Source organism: Streptopelia decaocto (assembly GCF_964273445.1).
Source record: "Streptopelia decaocto genome assembly, chromosome: 10".
NCBI lineage: Eukaryota > Metazoa > Chordata > Aves > Columbiformes > Columbidae > Streptopelia > Streptopelia decaocto.
The window spans coordinates 5,821,341-5,841,693 of NC_138665.1; the positions used below are offsets into that span (position 1 = coordinate 5,821,341).

The window sequence follows — 20,353 nt, forward strand, 5'->3', positions numbered from 1 at the left end:
CTGACGTGATGACGTACCGCACCGCCGTCCCAACGGAAGCCGCGCACGCACCGTTGGTTGCCCAAGATGGCGGCGGCCACCAGCAGCGAGAAGGGGTGCGGCGGGGCGGCGGCCGACAAGCGCGGCCCCCTGGGCATCCCCCAGGCGGTCTTCGTGGTGAGCGGCGGCTCCGCCGGCCGGGCCGCTCCGCGCCCGGGACGGGGGTGGGGGAGAGGAGAGGAGGGGAGGGGGCTGCGCTCCGGCAGCCGGGCCCATCCCCTGTGAGACGGCACCTGCGGCGGGGCCGCGGCCTGGCGGGCGGTGCCTGAGGGAGCGCGGGCGGCGGCCCCTCCGGCCCGCGGGCTGAGCGGGACCTGCGGCGCCTTCCCCGCCCGCACCGGCTGCGTCCGGGGGGCCCGGCCCGGCCCGCGGTGTCGGCCCGACCGGCCCCGTGCCGGAGCGCGTCTCAGCCCTGCAGAGCGGGCAGGGCCGTGCGCCCCGGGGCGGGGGTGCCTCAGCCCTGAGGAGCTGGGTTGGTTAGTTCTGCCTTGCCGTTACTATTGATACACTTTACAGCAGACTCCATTCCCCGTTTGGAGCGTTATCATCTGATTTCACTGGCCAGCTCACACGCCAATGACGAGCATGTTGTACACACTGAGCCCTGGTTCCTTACAGCGGTTCTTCCCGCACGTGTCCGTGTCTGGTTTATCGCAGACAATGCGCCCTTCCCTGCATCCTCCTCTCATAATCTAGTGCTTGACAGTTGAGCAGAATCACTCTTCCGAAGCATCCAGCCAGGTTTCCTGACTTCCTGAAAACCAAAAAATGTCTGTCTTTCAGAATACAGGCTGAACTTGTTAATCCAACTTTAGAAAGTGATTTACCAAGCATTTGATAGTTCTGTTGACTGGTTGAAAATAATTCATAGACTTACACAATGATGTAATATCAAAATTGTCTGTTGTCCACTCTGCTATAAGCTAGCTCTTGGTGTGCTGTCTTGGTTGCTTCTTTATGTTGTTTGTTCAATAAGTATTGATCAGCCTGGCTATGCCTGGCTGTGTGGGAGTCATCTTGGAGTGTCAGATGTTTGCCCTGAACACTTTGTTTGCCATGCTGCTTTACTACTGAGATTTCCCTGCGCTTTGAAAAGCTGTATTTCTCAGATCTGTCTGCTTATCTTTACCAGAGCTGTTTGGACTGATCAGTTATGACTGCTCTTATAGAAATAAATCGATTTGACTTGCATTTTGGTACTTCAGGTGTAGTGCTGGTATTACCTATGTGTCTTGCTAGCGTGCAGGTCCTGAACAAACGGGCACAGTACACTTGCTTTCAGTGCATCCAGATCCTACTTTTCTCTAAGGTTCTTTAGCAATTGTTGGGGTCTGGCAAATCCTACTGTGTTGAAAAACCGTTGGTGCCTGTGGTGACCTTCCTGCCATTCCCTTATGGGAGACTGATGTAGACGCAAGCGAAAGGAAAGGGCCATGGCTTCAGCTGCCCTGTGAGACCTGATCATGGGGACAGAGGAGAACTTGCGGTCTGTGCTGACTCTGTGGTGGAGGTGGCCACCCTGGCAGGGAACAGGAGAGAACCAGCCTCAGCAAACACTGGGAGGGTGTCTGTCACATCCCTTGTTTTCATACTGGTAGCTGCTGATGCAGTTTGTGTTTGGTTCCATGTAATTCCCTTCTGATGCTCATGTGTGAAGTATCTGATGTGCTGTATGTGCCGTGTGACCTGGGAGAGCTCTGGGGCTGTGGCTTAGGTCTGCGCTTCTCTTCAGTTCTTCATGACCTTGTGTCTGGAGGTAAAACCCACTGAAGTTTCCTAATTCTCAGTTTTGAGAGGTGTTCTAATTAAAGGCAGATGGCTCTGCTGAAGAGATCCTTGATGGTGATTTTGGAGTATTTGGATGTAGATGTTAAGACAGGCTTTTTTATTCACAATAAGCGTATGCTAAGAAATCTTTAATGGCGTTCTACTCCACAATGTGAATATACCAGCTTCCTGAGGCTGGTTCTTGTTACAGGTTTTTTCTTCAGAAAATAGGTTTCTGATTCAAAACCATTGCATACTATCATGATGATAAAGACTTCCTGATCACTTGCTTGATATTTCCTCCACTATGGGCTACAGGGGCAGCCTCACTGCCAGTCTTGTCTTTAGAAATGTTTTCTTTAAGTATCTTGATTCAGTAAAGGCTCTTCAAACAGTTCATGGCAGATACCTTTTCTTAGGCATTGATCTGTGGATTCTTATGCCTCTCCAGATTTCAAGTCGTATTAAGCACTAACTCAAGGCTTCACTGGAGTTTAAAAACCCGTCCAAATAGAACTTGCAACTCTGTTTTCTTTTGAACTTTCGTCCAGGTGTTTCCAGATAAAACACCTTCTTTACTGTGCCGCCTTTAGCAGAGGTGTGAGTGGGAGGACAGGGGGTGCAAATCTCTAACCATGTCTCTTTTCCCTGTAAATGCCCACAGGCGATGATCGCTCTCCACAGTAGCAGAGGGAGTGCCTGCAGCCCTTTCTTTGGGTCACCACTCAGAACATAAACATAAGGCTGCATGGGAATGCTCTATCCTGCTCTGTTTCAGGACTTTTCCAGAGTGTCACGTGGCTTGGCTTGAAGTTTGCAAAGACTGTATTAGCTTTATGGTGTACAACAACAGTGTTTTGTCAGGGAATTTTTTTCCTTAAAAGATAGAAGTGACTTTTGGAAGGTCCTACAGAACCTGTCAGGTAATTCTGCAGTTGAGATGCTGCGTGACACACCATGAAGCAGGAATCCTCATAGCATTGACACCCAGCTCTGCTACAAAGCTGTTCTGTTCAAACTGAAAGAAGCGACCGTGCCTCAGCCTTGCAGTTGGGTAAGATGCGCTCAAAGCCCAAGCAGCAGGATTTGGAAGTCGCAGTTGAAACCTGGGTGGTAAATGTGAGCCCACCTTGAACTGGGACATTATGCAGTGGGAGGAGATCACCGGTACACAGGGAGTCTGGATTCACATTGCAGCATCTTCGTTTCAGGAGGATTTGGGTTCTGTCTTGTCTGTCTGTCCAAGCAGACATTAGCTGAGGCACAGGTGGGCTGCTGGGCAGTGTGCTGGGTGAGTTGTTGCCCACCTGCTTTTTTTTTCTGTCTTGGGTGATTTACATGAGTAGAATAGTTTCTACAGGAGGACGTTTCGTTTCAGAACATCCTCAGGCCTCGCTTCTGCAACACTTGTCTGAATCTAATCCTTAGGTTTTTCTGGCTAAATCTTGTCTACAAGCTTCATCAGGAGGCAGGAATGCTTCTGGTTTGGGTGTCGGTGAGGTAGCTTGGGGCGTTCCTCAGGCTGTTGGTCTGAAATGCGGTCTCTAGGGTTCTGTTGTACCACCTAGATTGTGCTGCTGCTCAAGTCTGCTCTAGAGTTCTTATTTCTACTGGAGATTTCCTTAAGGAAGGTGGGTGACTTCTTACCAGGTTCAGTAATTTCACAGTAAGATTCTTTAGCCAAGAGAGCTTAGGAGTCATAATGGGGGGGGACTAGCTGTATTTTGGATATTACTTTAGTAATGTGATTTAGGGTTTTTTTTCTGATGTGAAACTACTGGAAGGGAAACACCTAGTTAAAAAGGACAAGCTGAAGAGACCTCTGGTAGGCTTCCATCAGACTTTACAGAGCTATAAAGCCAAATATGGACAGAATTACTGCAGTAGACGAGTGTGATCATTTTGAATTCTCCATAAGTAACTGTTATCCAGGTCAGAAATGCACACTTGGTCTCTGGCCCGAGGTGCCCTCCCGAGGCAGGTGAATGGTTCCTGGGCGTCTGATGGAGCCACGTGCAGAGTCTGTGTCCTGGCCTGCTCCAGCCTGTCCGCTCTGGCTGCTGTTCCAGTTGATGGTAGGACTGGCTGGAATTGTTCTCTGGAGGTTTCTGTGGCTTCCTGCTGACTATAGGAGCAGCTTTTGAAGATAAGCTGTTTACTACCATCAGGCCTGCCTGAGCAGATACCACAGGTTTCCCCCCCTTTGCCTCTTTCTCTGCCACAACATGCTTGATCAGGCCTTCCTTCCTCAGTCTTATCCTAAACAGTTTGTAATCTGATCAACCACAGAGAAGCATTAGCTCTGCTTTACAGATGGCAAACCAAAGTTTAGGTGTGGTCTGAGGATGTCCATCCATCAGCCAGGACTGAAGGCACCACCACCAAGGCACTAGCAAATATGGTTATGAAATCATCCTTGCACCTATTCTGTAGTTCCCTACCCAAAAATGGGGAATGGGGAAGTTAAAAGGTGACTAAGAAAGGAAACAGAATGATTTTGTACTTCACGCCAGAACAATAGGAGCTTGTTTATGTCTAAAAGCCCTTCTAGACTTAGGTGCACTAAGATGAGCGTGACTGTACCCAGGATTTCTGTAAAACTCATCTAACACTGAGGGTTTCTTTCTCCCCTTCAAGGAAGATGTAGATTCTTTTATGAAACAGCCCGGAAATGAGACAGCAGATGTAGTTCTTAAGAAGCTGGATGAGCAGTATCAGAAGTATAAATTTTTGGAACTTAATCTTGCTCAAAAGAAAAGGAGGTAAGTCATAATTTTTGCAGAATTGGGAAATGTTTAGCACAGTTTTCTTTTTTTAAAAATAAGTCTATTTTTTTTAAAATATCCCAAGAAGTAAAAAGTTTCTGTTAGGAGAGCTAGTGTTTGCAGTACTTTGAGGAAAGCCCAGACTTTTTTCTTTCCTCTTCCTAAGAATTACATGCAAAAGAATGTACAGTATTGCTGAATTGGTCCCTAGCTTTTTAAGGCCCCAAAGTACTGTTATAGTCTCTTAATTTTGTCAGCCTAATTTAAATAAGAATATGGTTTGGTCAGATGACTACTATATCAAGCCTTTAACCTTTGGTTTGGTAATCTCGCCTCTCTTCAGTAGCTTCAGTCTTGATCTGAAGCTGGGCAAAAAGCACATTTTCAAAAGCTAAAATCCAAGTTTCAAGTAATATTTCATGTAGATGAAACTTCTCCCATGGACAAAGATCCCTCCTGATCTCCACTGGGGATTTTAGCAAAGAGGCATCTGTCACTGTTACCACGTGTGTTCGTCTGAAAGCTGTTGGGTGCTGTGCCGAGGGCGGCTGCGGCCGGAGCTGCGCTGCCTGGACGTGCCCTGTCTGTCAAATCTGCTTTTGTAAACCCGGAGAGTGTCAAGTTTTAAAATGGAGGTTGGATTGTATAATAAAAGTGATCACTTGTTTAGGAAACTTTGTGTCTCTGTAAAATAATAAATTATGACTGTTGTTAATTCACAGGCTAAAAAGTCAGATTCCTGAAATTAAACAGACATTAGACATTTTAAAACACATGCAGAAGAAAAAGGTAAACTATTTTGAATATCTAATGAGTATGAGAAAAGCTAACTACCTTTCCACCCTAACAGAACACATTGCAAGAAATGTTTTGGAGAGCACACTTAATATGCCTTTATAAATAACAGAATTGTTTTTAAAGGTATGTAGTACTCTTTGAAAGACAGTTCAAAAAAAGTTAATGTTTGTAATGCAAACTTCACTTTTAATATTGTATAGATTGCAGCTAAGATTTACCTTCATCTCTGTTCTTTAGAGGCATTTCTATTTTGTTTTTAAATAGTATCCTTTTAAAACGCTTTATTCTTGGAGCTCTAATGTTGAATTAAAATGATGTAGAGTTCCACCTAAGTTAAAATTGTATCAATGGCAAAAAGCAGAAAAGTGTGCTCGTTACTTTAAGTTTTATGTCTGACATAAATATACAGTGAAAATAGCAACTTTAAATTTTATCATTTTTCTTAAGGATTCCACAAATCCAATGGAAACCAGATTTTTATTGGCAGATAATCTCTACTGCAAAGCTACAATTCCTCCTACAGATAAAGTTTGTTTGTGGTTGGGGGTAAGTAAAATGGACCTTTTTCTGAAACCATTTGAATAACTTACAAAGGCTTATAAAAGACTGTTTGTTGCTGTCTTGGGTGTACTTCTAGTGGCCATGGGCATAATTCTGCTCATGGGTGCACAATGAGCTGTGTCCTGTCAGCAGGGCAAACCTACCGGAACAATTTCAATGCGTTAGTGAAGGTTTCATGTTCAGTTTTATTTGGCACCTGAATAGGAAGTCTTCAGAGAATTATAATTTTGCTGGATTATTCTTTCCAAAAAGCATGTGCGTGCATGTTTTCCTTAGAGCTTTGTGGGTCAAATTACCATGCAGTATTGCCTGGGGTGGGAATGTGCCCAGCAAAATAACTTAGTTTGGCAAGTAGCTCCCCAGCTTCTCTGCCATATTTATATTTAGGGTCTTGGTTTCCCTTTTCATGCATTTTTTTAGGGAAAGATGGGATTTCTGTTACTTGCAGATACCTGCCAGCATTTAGAATGGAACTTGTGCTAAAGCCTGGTGGGTTCAGAGCTCCAAATACAGACTTCTAAGTACTTAAACGATAGCAGGTTGGGATATTTTGTATTCAGAGGCTTCCTTATATGTGAGGATAACCTGCTAATGTTTATTTTGAGACTTCTAAATCCCGGATGTTCCCAGCTCCCTGTGTTGGCTGCCAAACAAATCCACTTGGTTCGGACAGACACTTTGTTGACATGTGCAGCATCCGGACTGATGGGGTGGTTACTCCCAACCTCTCCCACTTCTTTTCTATCATAAAAAGAGATGATTTGTCTGATACCTGTTGCTTTTAGGAGACTGTCTTCAGAACTGACAAACATTGACTTTCACGGAGCATCCCATGTTTATTTGTAACAGAGTGTCAGAGAAAGTTCATCCTATTAACAGTTCATACAGAAAAGCTACAAGGAAATGCCACAAGCAGTTTATTATATTGAGGTGTTCTTGGCCTTCTGCCTTTATCCGCCTTGTTGCTTATTGTCGCATATTGGGCTGCGTGTTTTACCATGACTGGGGAAACTCTGTTGTGCAGTTATTTAAAAGCAGAACGGCTCTGGCAGCTCTGCGCAGCGTTCCCTGGGATCCCGACTGCTCAGGAGTGTGTGGCTCTGCTCAGGGCACTGTTCTTGAGAGGGACAAAGCTCCACTGGTGCATCTTCACTTGTCACTGCTCTTTTATCTCTTTCCGTGGTAGCTTCTTACTGAAATAAAGATTTGTAGATTAAAAACCACCATGGCATAGGACAGCACTTCTATACCTGCTGTATCTTTAAATACCAGAGATCTTAAGGTTAATCTCGAACACAACAGAAGTTGTTTCTGGAGTTCTGTGGCATTCAGAAGGTGCTACTAAGAAATGTGAAGTCTCTCACTTTTCAAATAGGTTGAAAATGAGATACTGATACCTGAAAGGCTGAATGCAGTCCACAGGGAGAGAAATCCCTTGTTCCTTAGCTATAGGAAGAGAACTTTTTTAAGTCACTAGAGGGATTTATGACTGAGTTGCGGAAGTGGTGGAGACCTCAAGTGGATTCTGGCATTTCTCATCCTGAGTCTCGTCCTGGCCTGTCAGGTCAGCCTCTTGTTAATGTGACAAGTCATTAACGACAGCCTGCTAGGGCTTATTCCTTACAATGCAAGAGTTAAAGCTGTTATCAATCTTTCTTTTTTTTTTAGGCCAATGTGATGCTTGAATATGATATTGATGAAGCTCAGGCTCTGTTAGAGAAGAATTTGTCAACAGCCACAAGAAACCTTGATCTTCTAGAGGAAGACCTGGATTTTCTTAGAGATCAGTTCACCACTACAGAAGTCAGTATCCTTTCCTTTTTTTGATTTGCAGGGGAAGAGGTGTAAGTAAAGCTAACACACAGGTGATTACCAATTTCCTGACATGTTTTTATCTTAGATTGGCTGCCCTTAAAATTCCATAGCACTCAGGAACTTAACCTTTTCTAGGAGTGAAATGGGATATTGTGATTGACGTAGCAAAGCTTGTGCTTGTGGTCGGATTGCTGTAACTCCAGTTGCAAACCCGGGCTGGGGCTGAGCATGCTGGGTGCTGTGGGTTGGTGGCCAGGTGCCTGTTTACTCTTGCTTCTTCTCTGGAGCGTATGAACGTTGTTCTTCAGGCTGTTGCTGGTCAGACCCTATGCAGCTGCCAGGGCGACGTTCTGCACACCACAGAAGCCCAGCTGCAGCAAGCTCCGTGCTCGCTCGGGCAGCGCTGCGCTTTTAAACGTCTTTATATTATCATGACTGACCTCCAGGGGCGTGGGGGGCTTATTATAGTTTCTACTTAAAAACTCTTTTAATGATGAGCGTACCCATCAGCTGAAGCATTAGATTTAGGCATAATGAAGGCACAACTACTTGTTTTTTTGAGTTGATACTTAAGCTTAGTGCTGCAGGAAGTTAATGGATGCTTGAAATTGGCAAATACGGCAGATGCAGGCAGGTTAGCTGGAGTCTGACAAGAGTAGCTGGAAGTAAAACTAGAAGAACTAGAAGAGTGTTTCTCTGTAGTACCTTTTCAGAGCTTGTTAAGTAAAGGGTATAAATGCTGCAGTTAGTAACAGTTGCCAGTATTCCTGTGTGTTAAGGCTTTGCACTGAGTCAGCTCTTTCATTAAATGGTTTCTGTATTGACTGTTTGAAGTAAGTGGAGTGTGGCCAACTGCATAACCTGCTTTTCCCTTGGTTTTTTTTTTTCCTTTTCTGAATGCATGAGCTATTTCCTTAATTCCACACCTTCAGATATGGCTAGAGTTTATAATTGGGATGTAAAGAGAAGAAACAAGCAAGACCCTTCCAAAAACAAAGCATAGTTTTGCCAATTTTAAATGTGGTTTCCATTTCCAAATATTTTTTATTTAAACACCCCGAGTTCATTGTTAAGGGACTGAGTTACTTTAAGCATTTCAGTAAAATATGTAAAAATTAATGGTGAGCACCATTTTATTTATTTGTAAACTCAAATTTGGTTTCATGCATGCATCATGAAATGAATTATTTAAAAAGGCACCACACAGTCCAGCCAAGGACATAGAATTTTGATCAGACCAGTCTGTCATAAATAAATTTCTACCTGAAAACTTGTCTGAAAAGTCGAGGGGTGTGTATGAAATGGGGTCTGACGTTTTAGCAGGTGAAGGTAATGCAGGGGTTTGCTTTTTCATCTGTGTGCAGCTGATGGAGTTCAAGCTGACTTGGGGTGCAGCTGTACTGTTCTGGGCAACAGGAAAAATACAGTGAAGTCTTGGATTTTGTTTCAGTCAGTTAACCAGCAGCATCAACCTGCGAGCATTCCTGGATATCCGCTTTGGATAAACTTGGGTTTAGTAGTTATTGGTTAGTTAACTGCCTGTTGCTGAACTCTTAGTACTTTAGGTACAGCCGTTTGTGGCTTGTTTTCAGAGAAGAGCGGTGAATGGAGTAAACAGCACAAGATACGTCAAGACTGCAGGTGATCTCACTCCTTTCTTTTTCATACATGTGCACACACTGCTTATTTTTGCAAATGCGTTGAACAATGACCCCCAAATGCTGATAGCCTTGTAAACCAGAAACCCCCGATTTATGATCCCTTAGACAAGATGTCCAGTTCCAATGTCTTAATGCTCTCAGCCTCCCAGGTGGTGAAACCTGTATTGGGTAAGGATGGTTTCCTGAAGTGTTACTTCTGGTGTTAACAGTTGGAACATTTTTTTGGTTCTTATGAAGCCTTGCAAGTTTGTTGCCTTTTACCTCTGCAGTTTCTTTCTAAAACGAAATGCTCAGTGGTGATGTCAGTGGCTAATATTCACGTTCTGTGACTGAGAATACAGGTTTCGCTGTAAAACAAATGCAAATGTTAACTGTTCGATCTTCATGTAAGAAACAATATACCTGTAAATTTTTTTGTACTTTTATTTCATGATATTAAAATAGTAAAACTAAACAGTTGTGGCAAACACCTGTTTTTGTGCATCTTTCTTTGAGAGAGTCATGAACCTGATTGGTGATCTCTTATGTTTCCTTCCCTTACCTGGGGACAGGGCTGTGAAAAAATGCAGTGGAAGCTGCAGGTGTCAAAGTGCAGCTGCTGAATCGCGTCAGTGCAGCTGTGTCTGTGAGTACCAGTGATGGTAGCAGAGCAGGAGCTGCAGGGAGGGGCATAAAGCAGGTAAATCCTAGAACCCGGGCTTGGCTCAGCCGTTCCTGCAGGGCCATTCTCTTTGTTCAGATCTTCGGCTGTAGCAGAGAAAGGTTTAGATGGAATGCATTATTTGACTAAGAGGTATTTCTGCCCCTGCTACGCTGGGCAGCATGTGGGGCACTCAGGCTGCTTCTCTCTTTTCAGAACGTCAGCGATGGCAGGAAGGGCAGCTGCAAACACCTGATTTCTCTGGCAATTTTCGGTTTAGATTAATGAGATCGCAACAGGCAAACGTGCACCCCCCTCCCTCTGGCTGGTCCTAAAGCAGCAATTGCCTTTCTTTGTTGTGCACAATGAAATGACGAGTTAAGCATTTCTGTACCAGCAAAATAAATCCTGTGTGCAACTGCCAATGACCTAATGCTGGGGATCGGGGTGCCAGTGTTAGAGCTGGACTTGCTCAGTAGGTTCAAAAGGTGTCTGCCTGGGGGATGGGAGATGGCTGGGGCTGTCCTAACTCTTCCTGATACGAAGTCGATTAATTAAAGAAAACAAACAAACTCATAGGCAAGAACTCAGGCTTCCCTGTGACTGATTCGCCCAGTGTTGCTCTGGTCTCAGTTGCTTTGAGCAAGAACAGAGGGTGAGTTTGCAGCAGCTGTTTTAGCAGCTGCGACACCCGTCCCACTGCTGAGAACGGCCTCCTGGGGAGACAGAGGCTGTTCTGGCCACTACTGTGGGGAGCAGCGCCTTTCTTAGTCTTTGTTTTGTTTTAGAATGGCTGGTGTTTCTATAACTGCAATGTTTTCCCTCAGCAAGGGAGCCGGGCTGGTTCTGCAGATCTGGGCCTTCACAGAAGAGTGTCTAGCGGAGTGTTGCAAAGAGCGGCTCTACTGCTGAGCCAGGCCCTGGGACGACTTTCAGTTACGGCTGCGGCACAGAAGGGGCAGTAAACAGGTAGTAAAGGGGTTAGAAAGAGTGGGGAGGGGGAAAGAAAAAAAAAACACCAAAGTTTCTTTACAAGTTTTAAATTTCACGTTATCATGTAGTAACCATTTTGCTAAATACAAGCATATTTTCAGTCACATACAGACAGCTAAATACAGCGTTATTTTCACATTTCGTTACAGTGCATAACAGAAAGCGAGGAAAGTGTATAGTATGCTTTTATTTTGGAGGTTCTCAGCAATTTCAGTCTAACATGCAGGTTGTTTTTAAGGTGGTAGAGACCACAGAAAGTTAGCTTTTTTTTTTTCACTTTTGTCCTAGAGTAAAAGAGCTCCTGACCTTTATCCTGTGAAAGGCATCACCTTCTGATTCTCTAAATCCCTCTTGCACTAGAAGTCAAAGCATTAAAACCAGTTGTTAGAAAAGAATTCTTAGCATATCCTGTAAGTTCTTCATCTTAGAAAAAGCATTCCAAATTTTGTACAGATGAATCTACATCTCCTATATTTTAATAAGCTGTCTAGAAAATTCAAGAAATTAGAAAAACATGTATATAATGATTTCTCTATAATTTCATATAACCATTTATTACCTCTAAGTAGTTAAGACTGAGTACATTTTCTTCCGTACCGTTCCTCTTTAGAATTACGACACTTGTATTTTGCAATTGAAGATTTACTCCGAAGGCCTGAATGCACTTAGTTATTTAGGCTTTCTGCAACATCTCTCTGAGAGCTGTAGAGGGGAATTTCCAAAACTCATTAAATAAAGCACTGGTGTCTCTTGAAAGGTGATCTTTCCCTGCTGGCCAGCTTCCTGCACAGAGAATTACAGAATTTTACTATTGCTAAAATGCTGCCTGACCCAACTTCTCAGTGCTCTGCTCCCTTCAGCGAGACAGCCCAAGACACACCTCGGGAACAGCCCCGACAGAGCCGGGCGGCCTGAGAGCGCAGAGCCGGCCCCTTGGGAGCGCGTTTGTCCCTGCCTGGTGACAACAGGACGCACAGACCTGGTCCGAGTGAACCGCCAGAGCCCCCAGGCTGCAACCTTCTCCAGCTCTGCTCACCTACAAAGAGATGTTGTAAAGGGATTTTTTTTTTTTTTTTTTTAAATTAATCTTCAGGGTATTCACTCAACCACCACTGAATCTGCCTGGAACTCACTGGGCTGTAGCACAAGGTTTTTGATCCGTGTACAGCCCGTTCAGGAGCGACCGGGGGTGCTCAGCAGTGACAAGCTTACCCTGCCCTTCCTCCCGTTTGCAGCCGGTGCCGTCCCAGCAGGTGCAACGCTGCTGCTGCTGCGCCCCTACAGAGCCCGGGAACTGAAACTGCTCCTAGAACACTGAAAATAAAAATGTTACTCATCTTCAGGGCTTTGATTGGTGGTTTGTTTCTTTGTCGTCTGGTTTGGTTTGTTTAGGTTTTTTTTTAACAGTTTTAATAGAGAAACCACAGGGTTTTTTCTTCATACAGACCTGCCCCTGCGCTGCCAACTGTGAGAACAGGTTCAAAGGGAGAAATAGTCCAAATTCGACAGCAGTCAAGAAGACTCACGCTTTTATAGGCAGAGTAGCTTAAAAAGCTGTAAGAAGTATTTTCTTCTTCTCTACTTAGAGGCCTAAAATCAAATCCTAGATGCTTCCTGTGGTTTTTTACCCAACCCCTCCCTCCTGCCCATGAGCAGTTTGGTGTATAAAGCTTGCAAACTTGAGTAAAAAAAGTCACTATAGTTTTGTTTGTTTTTAATAGGCTGAACTGCCCCAGTTTGCTCCAGGAGCACAGTTACCCTGCTGCACTTCAAAAGCTCAAGTTCAAACTTAGTGGAAGGAAAGCTCAAGTGGTCCATGGCGTTCCCAGAAAACGTCCCCCTACGTTTAGGTTCTGTGACACAGCTGCCGCCCCACGCTGACCAACCCAAGGCTGAGCCTCTTCTGACAAAACATGGACGAAAACAATTTTACTCTTGAGCTCGTTTTCTGGCTTTTCTCCCCCCGCGCAGCCAAGCCGTGTGCTGCTCCCTCCCCGTGCCAGTCCTCCCACAGCTGCCAAGGAAGAAAATGGCCAACAGCAGAAAGTGCTGATGGAAGCTGTTGCCTTCCACACTATTTAACTTCTTTACAAGCAAATCTCTCACTTTAGGATGTCTGATGCACGTGAGTTAAGCTTTTCAAGTTTTTTATTTTGGGAGGGGACTGGTTTTTTTTCCCTTCTCCATTCCTCCTCGTGACCGGGCTGGTAAGACACCCAACAGGTCAGCACAGCGCTGCCAGCAAGATGGAAATGGGGCTGTGTCCCACCTGGCTGCAACACCTCAGCCTTAAGATAGGAGGACATGGTTCTCTCGTTACACTCTTGATCACTTTATTCTATGGGAAAGCCCTGAACTCAGGGTACTTTCAAGGTACTCACCTAGGCAGTAGATGCGTAAAAATGCATTGAATAATTACTACTGGAGCAGGAGTTGCCACTTAGAATCCCAGCTCGGCACAACAAGAAAAGCACTATGAGAGGGGGAATCATTTAAATGTTAATTATCAATCAAATGACTACTGTTTTCCTCTTTAAATCCTGCAGAATATTCTTTGCTATCAAACTAGGTTCAAGAACATAAGAAAGAAAATTCAGGAGTGCGCATACCACGTCAGTAAACGCCTCCTGTGGCGTTGGCCTGATGAGGAAACAGTATCTGCGCTGCCTTTACACCTTCCTGGCAATAAACAGCTGACATAAACCGAGATGTCCTCTTTCTCTGCCCATTTGTCATACTAATAAAGTATCCATTCTGTGGCTTTAATACCCAGCATGGAGCTATAGATTTACTTAGAAGAGGACATGTACAGTACCCTGGGATGTGCCAGCCCATTCAGCTCTCTGCATACCCTCTCCTGTCCTCTGCAGCCCTTCATTTCTGCTTGTTGTCCCCTTAACATCATCTACATGCACCCTCACTCTCCGTTAGGCTTGTAGCCCCCAGTTCCGAAAGATTATTTGGAACAGCACATTTCTTCCCAGGGTCTGCTCTGGTGTCCAAAACAACGTGGGAAGCTGTTCACAACGGGAGCGTGGCTCTCCCTTCTGTCACGCTGAGTTCGCTTAGTAAAGTACGTTTGGTTAGTAGAGTTCATCACCACTTGCCTCACTAGAAGAGCTCAGCACAAGCATCGCCTATCTGATTTCACCACTTCTTCTGAAGAGTGCACTACGTTTGGGACAAACCCGCTCTTTACCCCTTCCCATCCCTCCTGGATCGAAATTTCCCCCCTTTTAACAAGCTCGTATATATCTCGAGTCAGATCAGTGAAGGCCTTCTCCACGTTAATGGCATCCCGAGCTGAGGTCTCAATGTACTTCATACCATATGCAGCAGCCAGTTTCTCAGCCTCGTGCCTGGTGACTTGTCGCTGTGTGTCAAGGTCACACTTGTGACCTACCAAAACGAAGACGATCTGGTAGGGCTGGACGTGCACCTTGGTCTCTTCTAGCCACTCGTGGACGTTCTGGAAGGACCTGCGGTTTGTAATGTCAAAGAGGAGGAGTCCGCCAACCGAGTTCCTGTAGTAGGCTCTGGTGATGGACCTGCAAACGAGTGAGCCACAGCACAAGTGTAAGTTACAGCTGCCTGGGAAAAACCGCAGAGCGAGTTTCACAGGGGGTTTTGTTCGCTCGTTTGTTTCTTCTGATATTTTTTTTTTGTGAAGCCAAATGTAGCCTTTCTGAACATGCATCTTTTGCTGAAGAACACAGCATTACTGCCGCCCGTCTGCCCTGCAGAAGCCAGGGCAGAGGCGGCCATTCAGGCAACGTCTTGCCACTCTCAGCTTGTGTTCTGTAGAGCTTGTCATTCAAAAGACAATCTTGGCTTAAAGACTTCATCCTTGGATAACTAACTTCCCCACCAATTTAATACAGTTCTGTTCAACATCCCCACCACCAATTTTGGACTCTATTTACTCTCCACAAACCCCAGCGCTGTGTCCCCCCCCAGCGCTGCTCGGAATGCCGGCACGTACCGCTACAGCTGCTGCACCAACAGGAGCAGCCAGTCTGACCTCCCGAGTTACAGCAAAACGACACAACAGCTTCCCGGGGGAATCTGCGTTACTGTTGGTCTCAGTCCCGCCACATCCCAACAAAATTGAACAGTAACCAGAAAGACCCCCCGAAACATGGGCTGAGAACCAGAGCGCATCCTCCCCAGCTCCCCCAAGCCAAGGCTTCCACGCAGCCAAAGCAGCAGGTGAGATCAGCTCATGGCGATGGAGCGGAGCTGGGACCACGAGGCTGAGCGGAGCCACAGGTCACTGACTGCTGCACCAGGAGGAACCAAGCAGCAGTATGTTGTGTTTCTGCAAAAAGTCATGGATTTGTTCTAAATCCAGAACCAAGAGTTGATTTCAGTCCCTGGAGGAATTCACAGCTGGGCCTGAACTTTCCTAAGAAAATGTAAGGACTGCAGCATTTTTACCTTGGGACAAGTGGGTCTTTTTGGTACATGCAAGACTGTTGTTAGTGGTTATTTGGTCCTGTACCTGTGTATCTAGCAAAACCACCCCGAGAAAGGATGAACTGGAGGTCTCAAGGATTGCTTTATGAACAGACACGCAATGATGGATGTAAATCCATAGCCAAAACTGAAGCAAGCCAGAGAGGGGAAAAAAGAAGGCTGGCTGTGTTTGGCTAATTTCTTCTCTCCTGAGTATCTGGCTGAAGGACAACAGTAGCTCTGCACACTTGGCATGGAGGGAATTAGATCTGCCTTTTGCTATCTAGCCAGCTGCACACTGACAGTGGCGCTTTGAATTCACCCCCACGCTGTCACGGGCATTTCTGCTTCTCCCTTGTGTTCGGTACATCCGCCTTGGCTCCTCCTGCCAACATCCACAATGCCCCAGGTACTTCTGAAAGACGTGACAGGATCTGAGCTGAACGCTGCTTTGAGGTAAAACCAGGTGAAGGTCTCAGTGCCTTTTCTCAAAGCCTTTTCCACAGACTGCTCTCCTCACTGGCCCGCAGGAGGCAAACAGTATTGCCTGCACGCTGTACACAACTCCCCGCTTGCCTTCCAGGATTCCTGATTTCTCCTCCCACCATGCCCATGCAGAGCAGTACAGGTGCTCTACGGTACATCTATTTTGGCCAAGTTTTAACAAAAAGGTGTTGCCTCTGTCTGTGAGCTCTCCCCTGCTCTGTACCACGGTGGGGACTCTTGCACGTGGGCTCCAGGGCTGTTTGTGCGGGTCTCTCCCTCTCGGCGGGGCAGAGCTGCAAGGAACAGCTCTCCTGTGGGTGCTGGTACCCAGCTCCGCGCTGCACAGGCTTTGGCTTTTGTTCGCGTTACACAACATCACGTTTCAGACAAGGAAATCACAGTGTTACAGTAACCAGAGATGGGCAAAACCTGCTGGATCCAGGAAGAATTTGACCCTGCTCTTCCATATCTCCAGAGCAGCCTCAATGCTGCCCCACACAGCATTTTGGAGCTTGATCTGGCAAAAGAGAATAGCACACACTTAATTGTAATTTAAGCCTTGACTACATGGAAATTGCTTCTAATTTATGGAGACTGAAAGAGCTCACAACAGGGGTCAGGAAGAGCAGAAATGCAGCACAGCTGCAGACCAGAGAATGCCAACAAGGTGTCTTCAAAATAACTACAGTGGTTTCTTCCTTGTGCGGCAGCTGTTAAACTATGCAAAGCAGACTAGAACTGCTAAAATCAGAGAACTCTGTGAAAAGGCAGAGCTCATTCTTACGACTTTCCTTCTTAAGAAATTCCCTGTGCTATGACAAAAAGTTTAAGGGTTCTGCAGAACACCTGCACCATCATGTTTCTTGCCAGTGCTTGCAAGCCTGAGAGGCTTCAGCTTACTCCAGTATTAGCTACATCTTGCCTTTTGCCAGGAAAAACAGCTTGCAGGAGCAGCCCAGGAGCTGCTGCCTTCATGGGGCACAATGTGCCACAGAGCTAATGGTGATTTGAAAGGGATAGACACCAACCAGCCTTTTTGCCTGTTTTTTTCATACTTCGGAGTGCACCATAAAGGCGCTTGGGTTTGCTCATTTCCCTACAGCTTCTTGCATTGGGGATTTAAGCTCGCACCTTGGCAAGGGCATTTCACAGCTGCACGATGCTTTATGTCCCTCGCTGCTGCTGCCCCTCACACTCCTGCTGCCTCTGCCCTTGCGCTGAAGGTCGCCTGCTCATCACGCCTGCACGGGGCAGCCCCAGCACTGAGGGGGAGCGGCCTCCAGCGCCCCAAACTTCCCAATGTTTAAAAGGAAGGAAAATGAAGCCATCCAACAGCTTTTGCTCTTCACAGCAAAGGCAGAAGCAGAGGACAGCACCCAGGAGTGTTTTCTACAGACCTCAGCCTGCGATACAAAGCTGGAAGCTGATGCAACCGCAAGCTAAAGCACCTCCTCTCTCAGCAGAATGAAGCACCAGCTCCTCGCCCCGAAAGGCTGCAAGGTAGCAGGAGAAAAACCTGCCAGTGGGTAAAGACTGACTGCTGCACATGCTGGGCCAGACGCCAGCGCCACACAAGTGAAGGAAGGTGGTGAGGGGTGGAGGTAGGGGAGGTTTCATCTATTGAATGAAACCAAAACATTCCTCAGGCGAGTCATTACAGCACAGAAGCAGAAGCTACGTGAAGCTGCGCAGAGATGTGGAGCGAGGAACATGCTCCCGGAGGGAGGAGGATGAAAGAGCGGATGAGCATCTAAGGCATGGAAATTACAAACAAACAGGAGGCAGAGAGCTGAGGGTACGCTGAAACCCCCTCCAAATGAGCACTGTCTGAGCAGCATGTCTTGTGACAATACCAGCCCCCTGTTCAGATGGGAGCGAGCCTGCTCCAACCACGACTGCTGCTCCTGCCATGCAGTTCTGCAGGAAACTCTTGGCACGGTCCCACACGCTGCCTTTATTTTTCCTCATCGACTCTTCGCTGCTATTGCTTAACCTCTCAAACGGTTTGTGTCCGTGCAGCACTCAGTGTGACGTGCTCCGGCAAGCACCTGTCACCCTGCACAGCCACAGCCACCGGCTCGTCCTGTCCTGCAGACAGCTGGTCTCTGCTGTCGCTGCAGAGAACCAAACCGCATATTCTATTGCATTTAGCGAGCCTCAGCGTAACTGTGTGCAGCTGCGAAACATCCTGGTTACTGCCTCGCTGCACCAGCGCGGAGCAGCCGCTTTCCCCGCCGAGCTGCACCCTCCGCTGCTCCACTCCGGGCTGCTGAGCACCCCAGGGCCCCAGCAACCCCAGGGCCCCCAATAACCCCAGGGCCCCCAATAACCCCAGAGCCCCAGCAACCCCAGGGCCCCCAATAACCCCAGAGCGGGGGCCCGCGGCTCCGGGCCCTCCCCAGCGGCAGCGCGGTCGCTCCTCTGCATCCACACCCTGCACATCCTATGCATCCCACACACCCTGTGCATCCTGTACATCCTACACACGCAGCCATCTGGGGCTGGAGACACAAGCCCGCTACACAAAGTGGTTCGCGTCCCAGGGGCTTTGGGGGCAACGCTGCGAACAAACAAACAAGGTGAGGGACGCAGGCAAAGGGTGCAGTTGGACCCTTCTTTGTCTCATTCGCCAAACGCTCCCCCGCCGGGGCGCCCCCCCGCGCCAGCCGGCCCGGCCCGCAGCCCCGGCCCCGCCGGTCTCACCGGAACCGCTCCTGCCCGGCCGTGTCCCAGATCTGCAGCTTGATCCTCTTGCCCGGCTCGATCTCCACCAGCCTGGAGAAGAAATCCACGCCCACCGTGGGGTCGGAGATCTGGGCGAAGCGGCCCTCGGTGAAGCGGCGGATGAGGCAGGACTTGCCCACGGTGGAGTCGCCGATGACGATGAGGCGGAACTGGTACAGCCAGATGGCCTCCATGCTGCCGCCGCCCGCTCAGCGCCCGCCCGCCGCCGCGCCGCCCATGCCCGGCCCGCGGGCCCGGGGGCGGCCGCCGCGCCGCTCACCCGCAGGGGGCGCGCCGGGCGGGAGGCGCCGCCGGGCCGGGGCCGCGGAGCCCCGGGGGCGGCCCGCCCTGACCCCCGCGGGCCGGCCCCGCTGTCTGCGCCGCGGCCGCGCCGCTCAGGCGGGGCCCATGGCGGCCGGCGCAGGCCCCTGCCCGGCACCCCCCGCCCCGTCACCGCCGGCGCATCCCGCCGAGCCCCGGCCCCGCCGCCGGGGTGCTGCGCGGAGCGCGGGGCCGGGCGGGCGCGGCCGCCGCCTCAGCTGTGCCGGCGCGGCCCCGAAGCCGCGGCGCCGGCGCTGGGGCCCGGCCGAGGGTCGCTCGCTCCGGCGCCGCCGCGGTGCCCGCTGTCCCCGCAGCGGCCGTTCCCCGCGGCTGCAGCGCCCCCGCCGGGGCCGGGCTGCGGGCTGAGGCGCGGCGAGCGCGGGGCGCGCAGTGATGCAATGGCGGCCGCGCTGCTGCGCTGCCGGGAGGAGCCGCCACCCCCGAAACGCGGCCGCTGCGGGAGCCGTGCGGAGGCGGGGCGGGGCGGGACCGAGCGGGGCGGCGGGGGCGGCCGGGGAGCCCGGGGCTGAGGGGGCCGTGCCCAGCACAGGGCCCAGGGGCAGCGGGGCCAGGCGGACCCCGGGGCTCGGGGGGCGCAGGCCAGGTCTCACCTCCCTCACCTATTCCCCAGGGCGAGGGATCGGGCAGGGCGCACAGCACCTGTGCGCGTTTGAAACCCGAGTGTCACTTCTGCAGAGATCAGTCTCCTCCGCTCTGCGTGGGCACATCGTTCCCACTGACCGCTCACGGGGCAGCCCAGGTGGCCCTGGCGCTGCTGGAAAGCTCTGCACCACCGCCATGGGCACCTGCACACCTTGTCTGGAGAGGGACCATGGTGACAGCACGGGATCTCACCAACCGCCGCCTGGAACCCAGCACACCCACCCACACACACACACGTGTGTGTATATATATAATGCATGTACAATCTCAAAAATGAATAGTTACATTAAATACCCAGCAACCAAAATACCACAAATCTTAACAAACCCATTTTCCCTCACTCTGCTCGAGTGGGTTCTTGGCTCCGCAGGACGAAGAACACCGTTCAGGAACCCGAGCAAACGCCGTGCAGCGTACACACAGCTACCTGGCACTGTGAGCCCCGGTTCCGAGCGCGCTGTCCCGAACGCGGCCGGTCCCACGCAGGTCACGCTGTCACGGCAGCCCCGGCTGCGCTCGCACCTCCGGGGGTTCAGCTGAGCTCCAGCACCTGCCAGAGCAGAGTTCTGATCTCTAAAACGGAAAATTAGCATGTATGTTATTAAAAACAGTGACAAAAATGTGTGTATTAACTCAAATATACATTAAAAATATTACTATTGATG

The 20,353-nt window shown here is 48.8% G+C and overlaps 2 protein-coding genes across 23 annotated transcripts; one reads left to right on the forward strand and one right to left on the reverse strand.

Moving 5' to 3' along the window:
* The first annotated feature begins 16 nt into the window (after positions 1-16).
* VBP1 (VHL binding protein 1) lies at positions 17-9,873 on the forward strand. Of its 2 annotated transcripts, none has more exons than XM_082061665.1 (6): positions 17-156; positions 4,444-4,568; positions 5,294-5,360; positions 5,817-5,915; positions 7,599-7,737; positions 8,678-9,873. In XM_082061665.1, the coding sequence occupies exons 1-6, from the start codon at positions 67-69 to the stop codon at positions 8,746-8,748; spliced, it is 591 nt and encodes a 196-aa protein (XP_081917791.1). In that variant the 5' UTR covers positions 17-66; the 3' UTR covers positions 8,749-9,873. The 2 variants fall into 2 exon arrangements, with proteins under 2 accessions (XP_081917791.1, XP_081917792.1); XM_082061666.1 differs by having other exon boundaries at positions 30-156; positions 4,448-4,568.
* On the reverse strand, positions 5,924-18,989 carry RAB39B (RAB39B, member RAS oncogene family). 21 transcript variants are annotated; one of them, XR_014184934.1, is made up of 7 exons: positions 18,684-18,989; positions 14,367-14,587; positions 13,649-13,718; positions 12,252-12,353; positions 12,019-12,075; positions 11,346-11,395; positions 9,185-10,153 (listed from the first exon to the last, which is right to left on the reverse strand). XR_014184934.1 is itself a non-coding variant. In XM_082061658.1 (5 exons), exons 1-5 carry the CDS (start codon positions 18,896-18,898, stop codon positions 12,072-12,074), a joined length of 612 nt encoding a protein of 203 aa, XP_081917784.1. In that variant the 5' UTR covers positions 18,899-18,989; the 3' UTR covers positions 11,071-12,071. The 21 variants fall into 21 exon arrangements, 8 of the variants coding, with proteins under 8 accessions (XP_081917789.1, XP_081917784.1, XP_081917785.1 ...); XR_014184941.1 differs by lacking the exon at positions 9,185-10,153 and having other exon boundaries at positions 11,071-11,822; XR_014184940.1 differs by lacking the exons at positions 9,185-10,153; positions 13,649-13,718 and adding an exon at positions 13,421-13,512 and having other exon boundaries at positions 11,071-12,075.
* Positions 18,990-20,353: the final 1,364 nt, after the last annotated feature.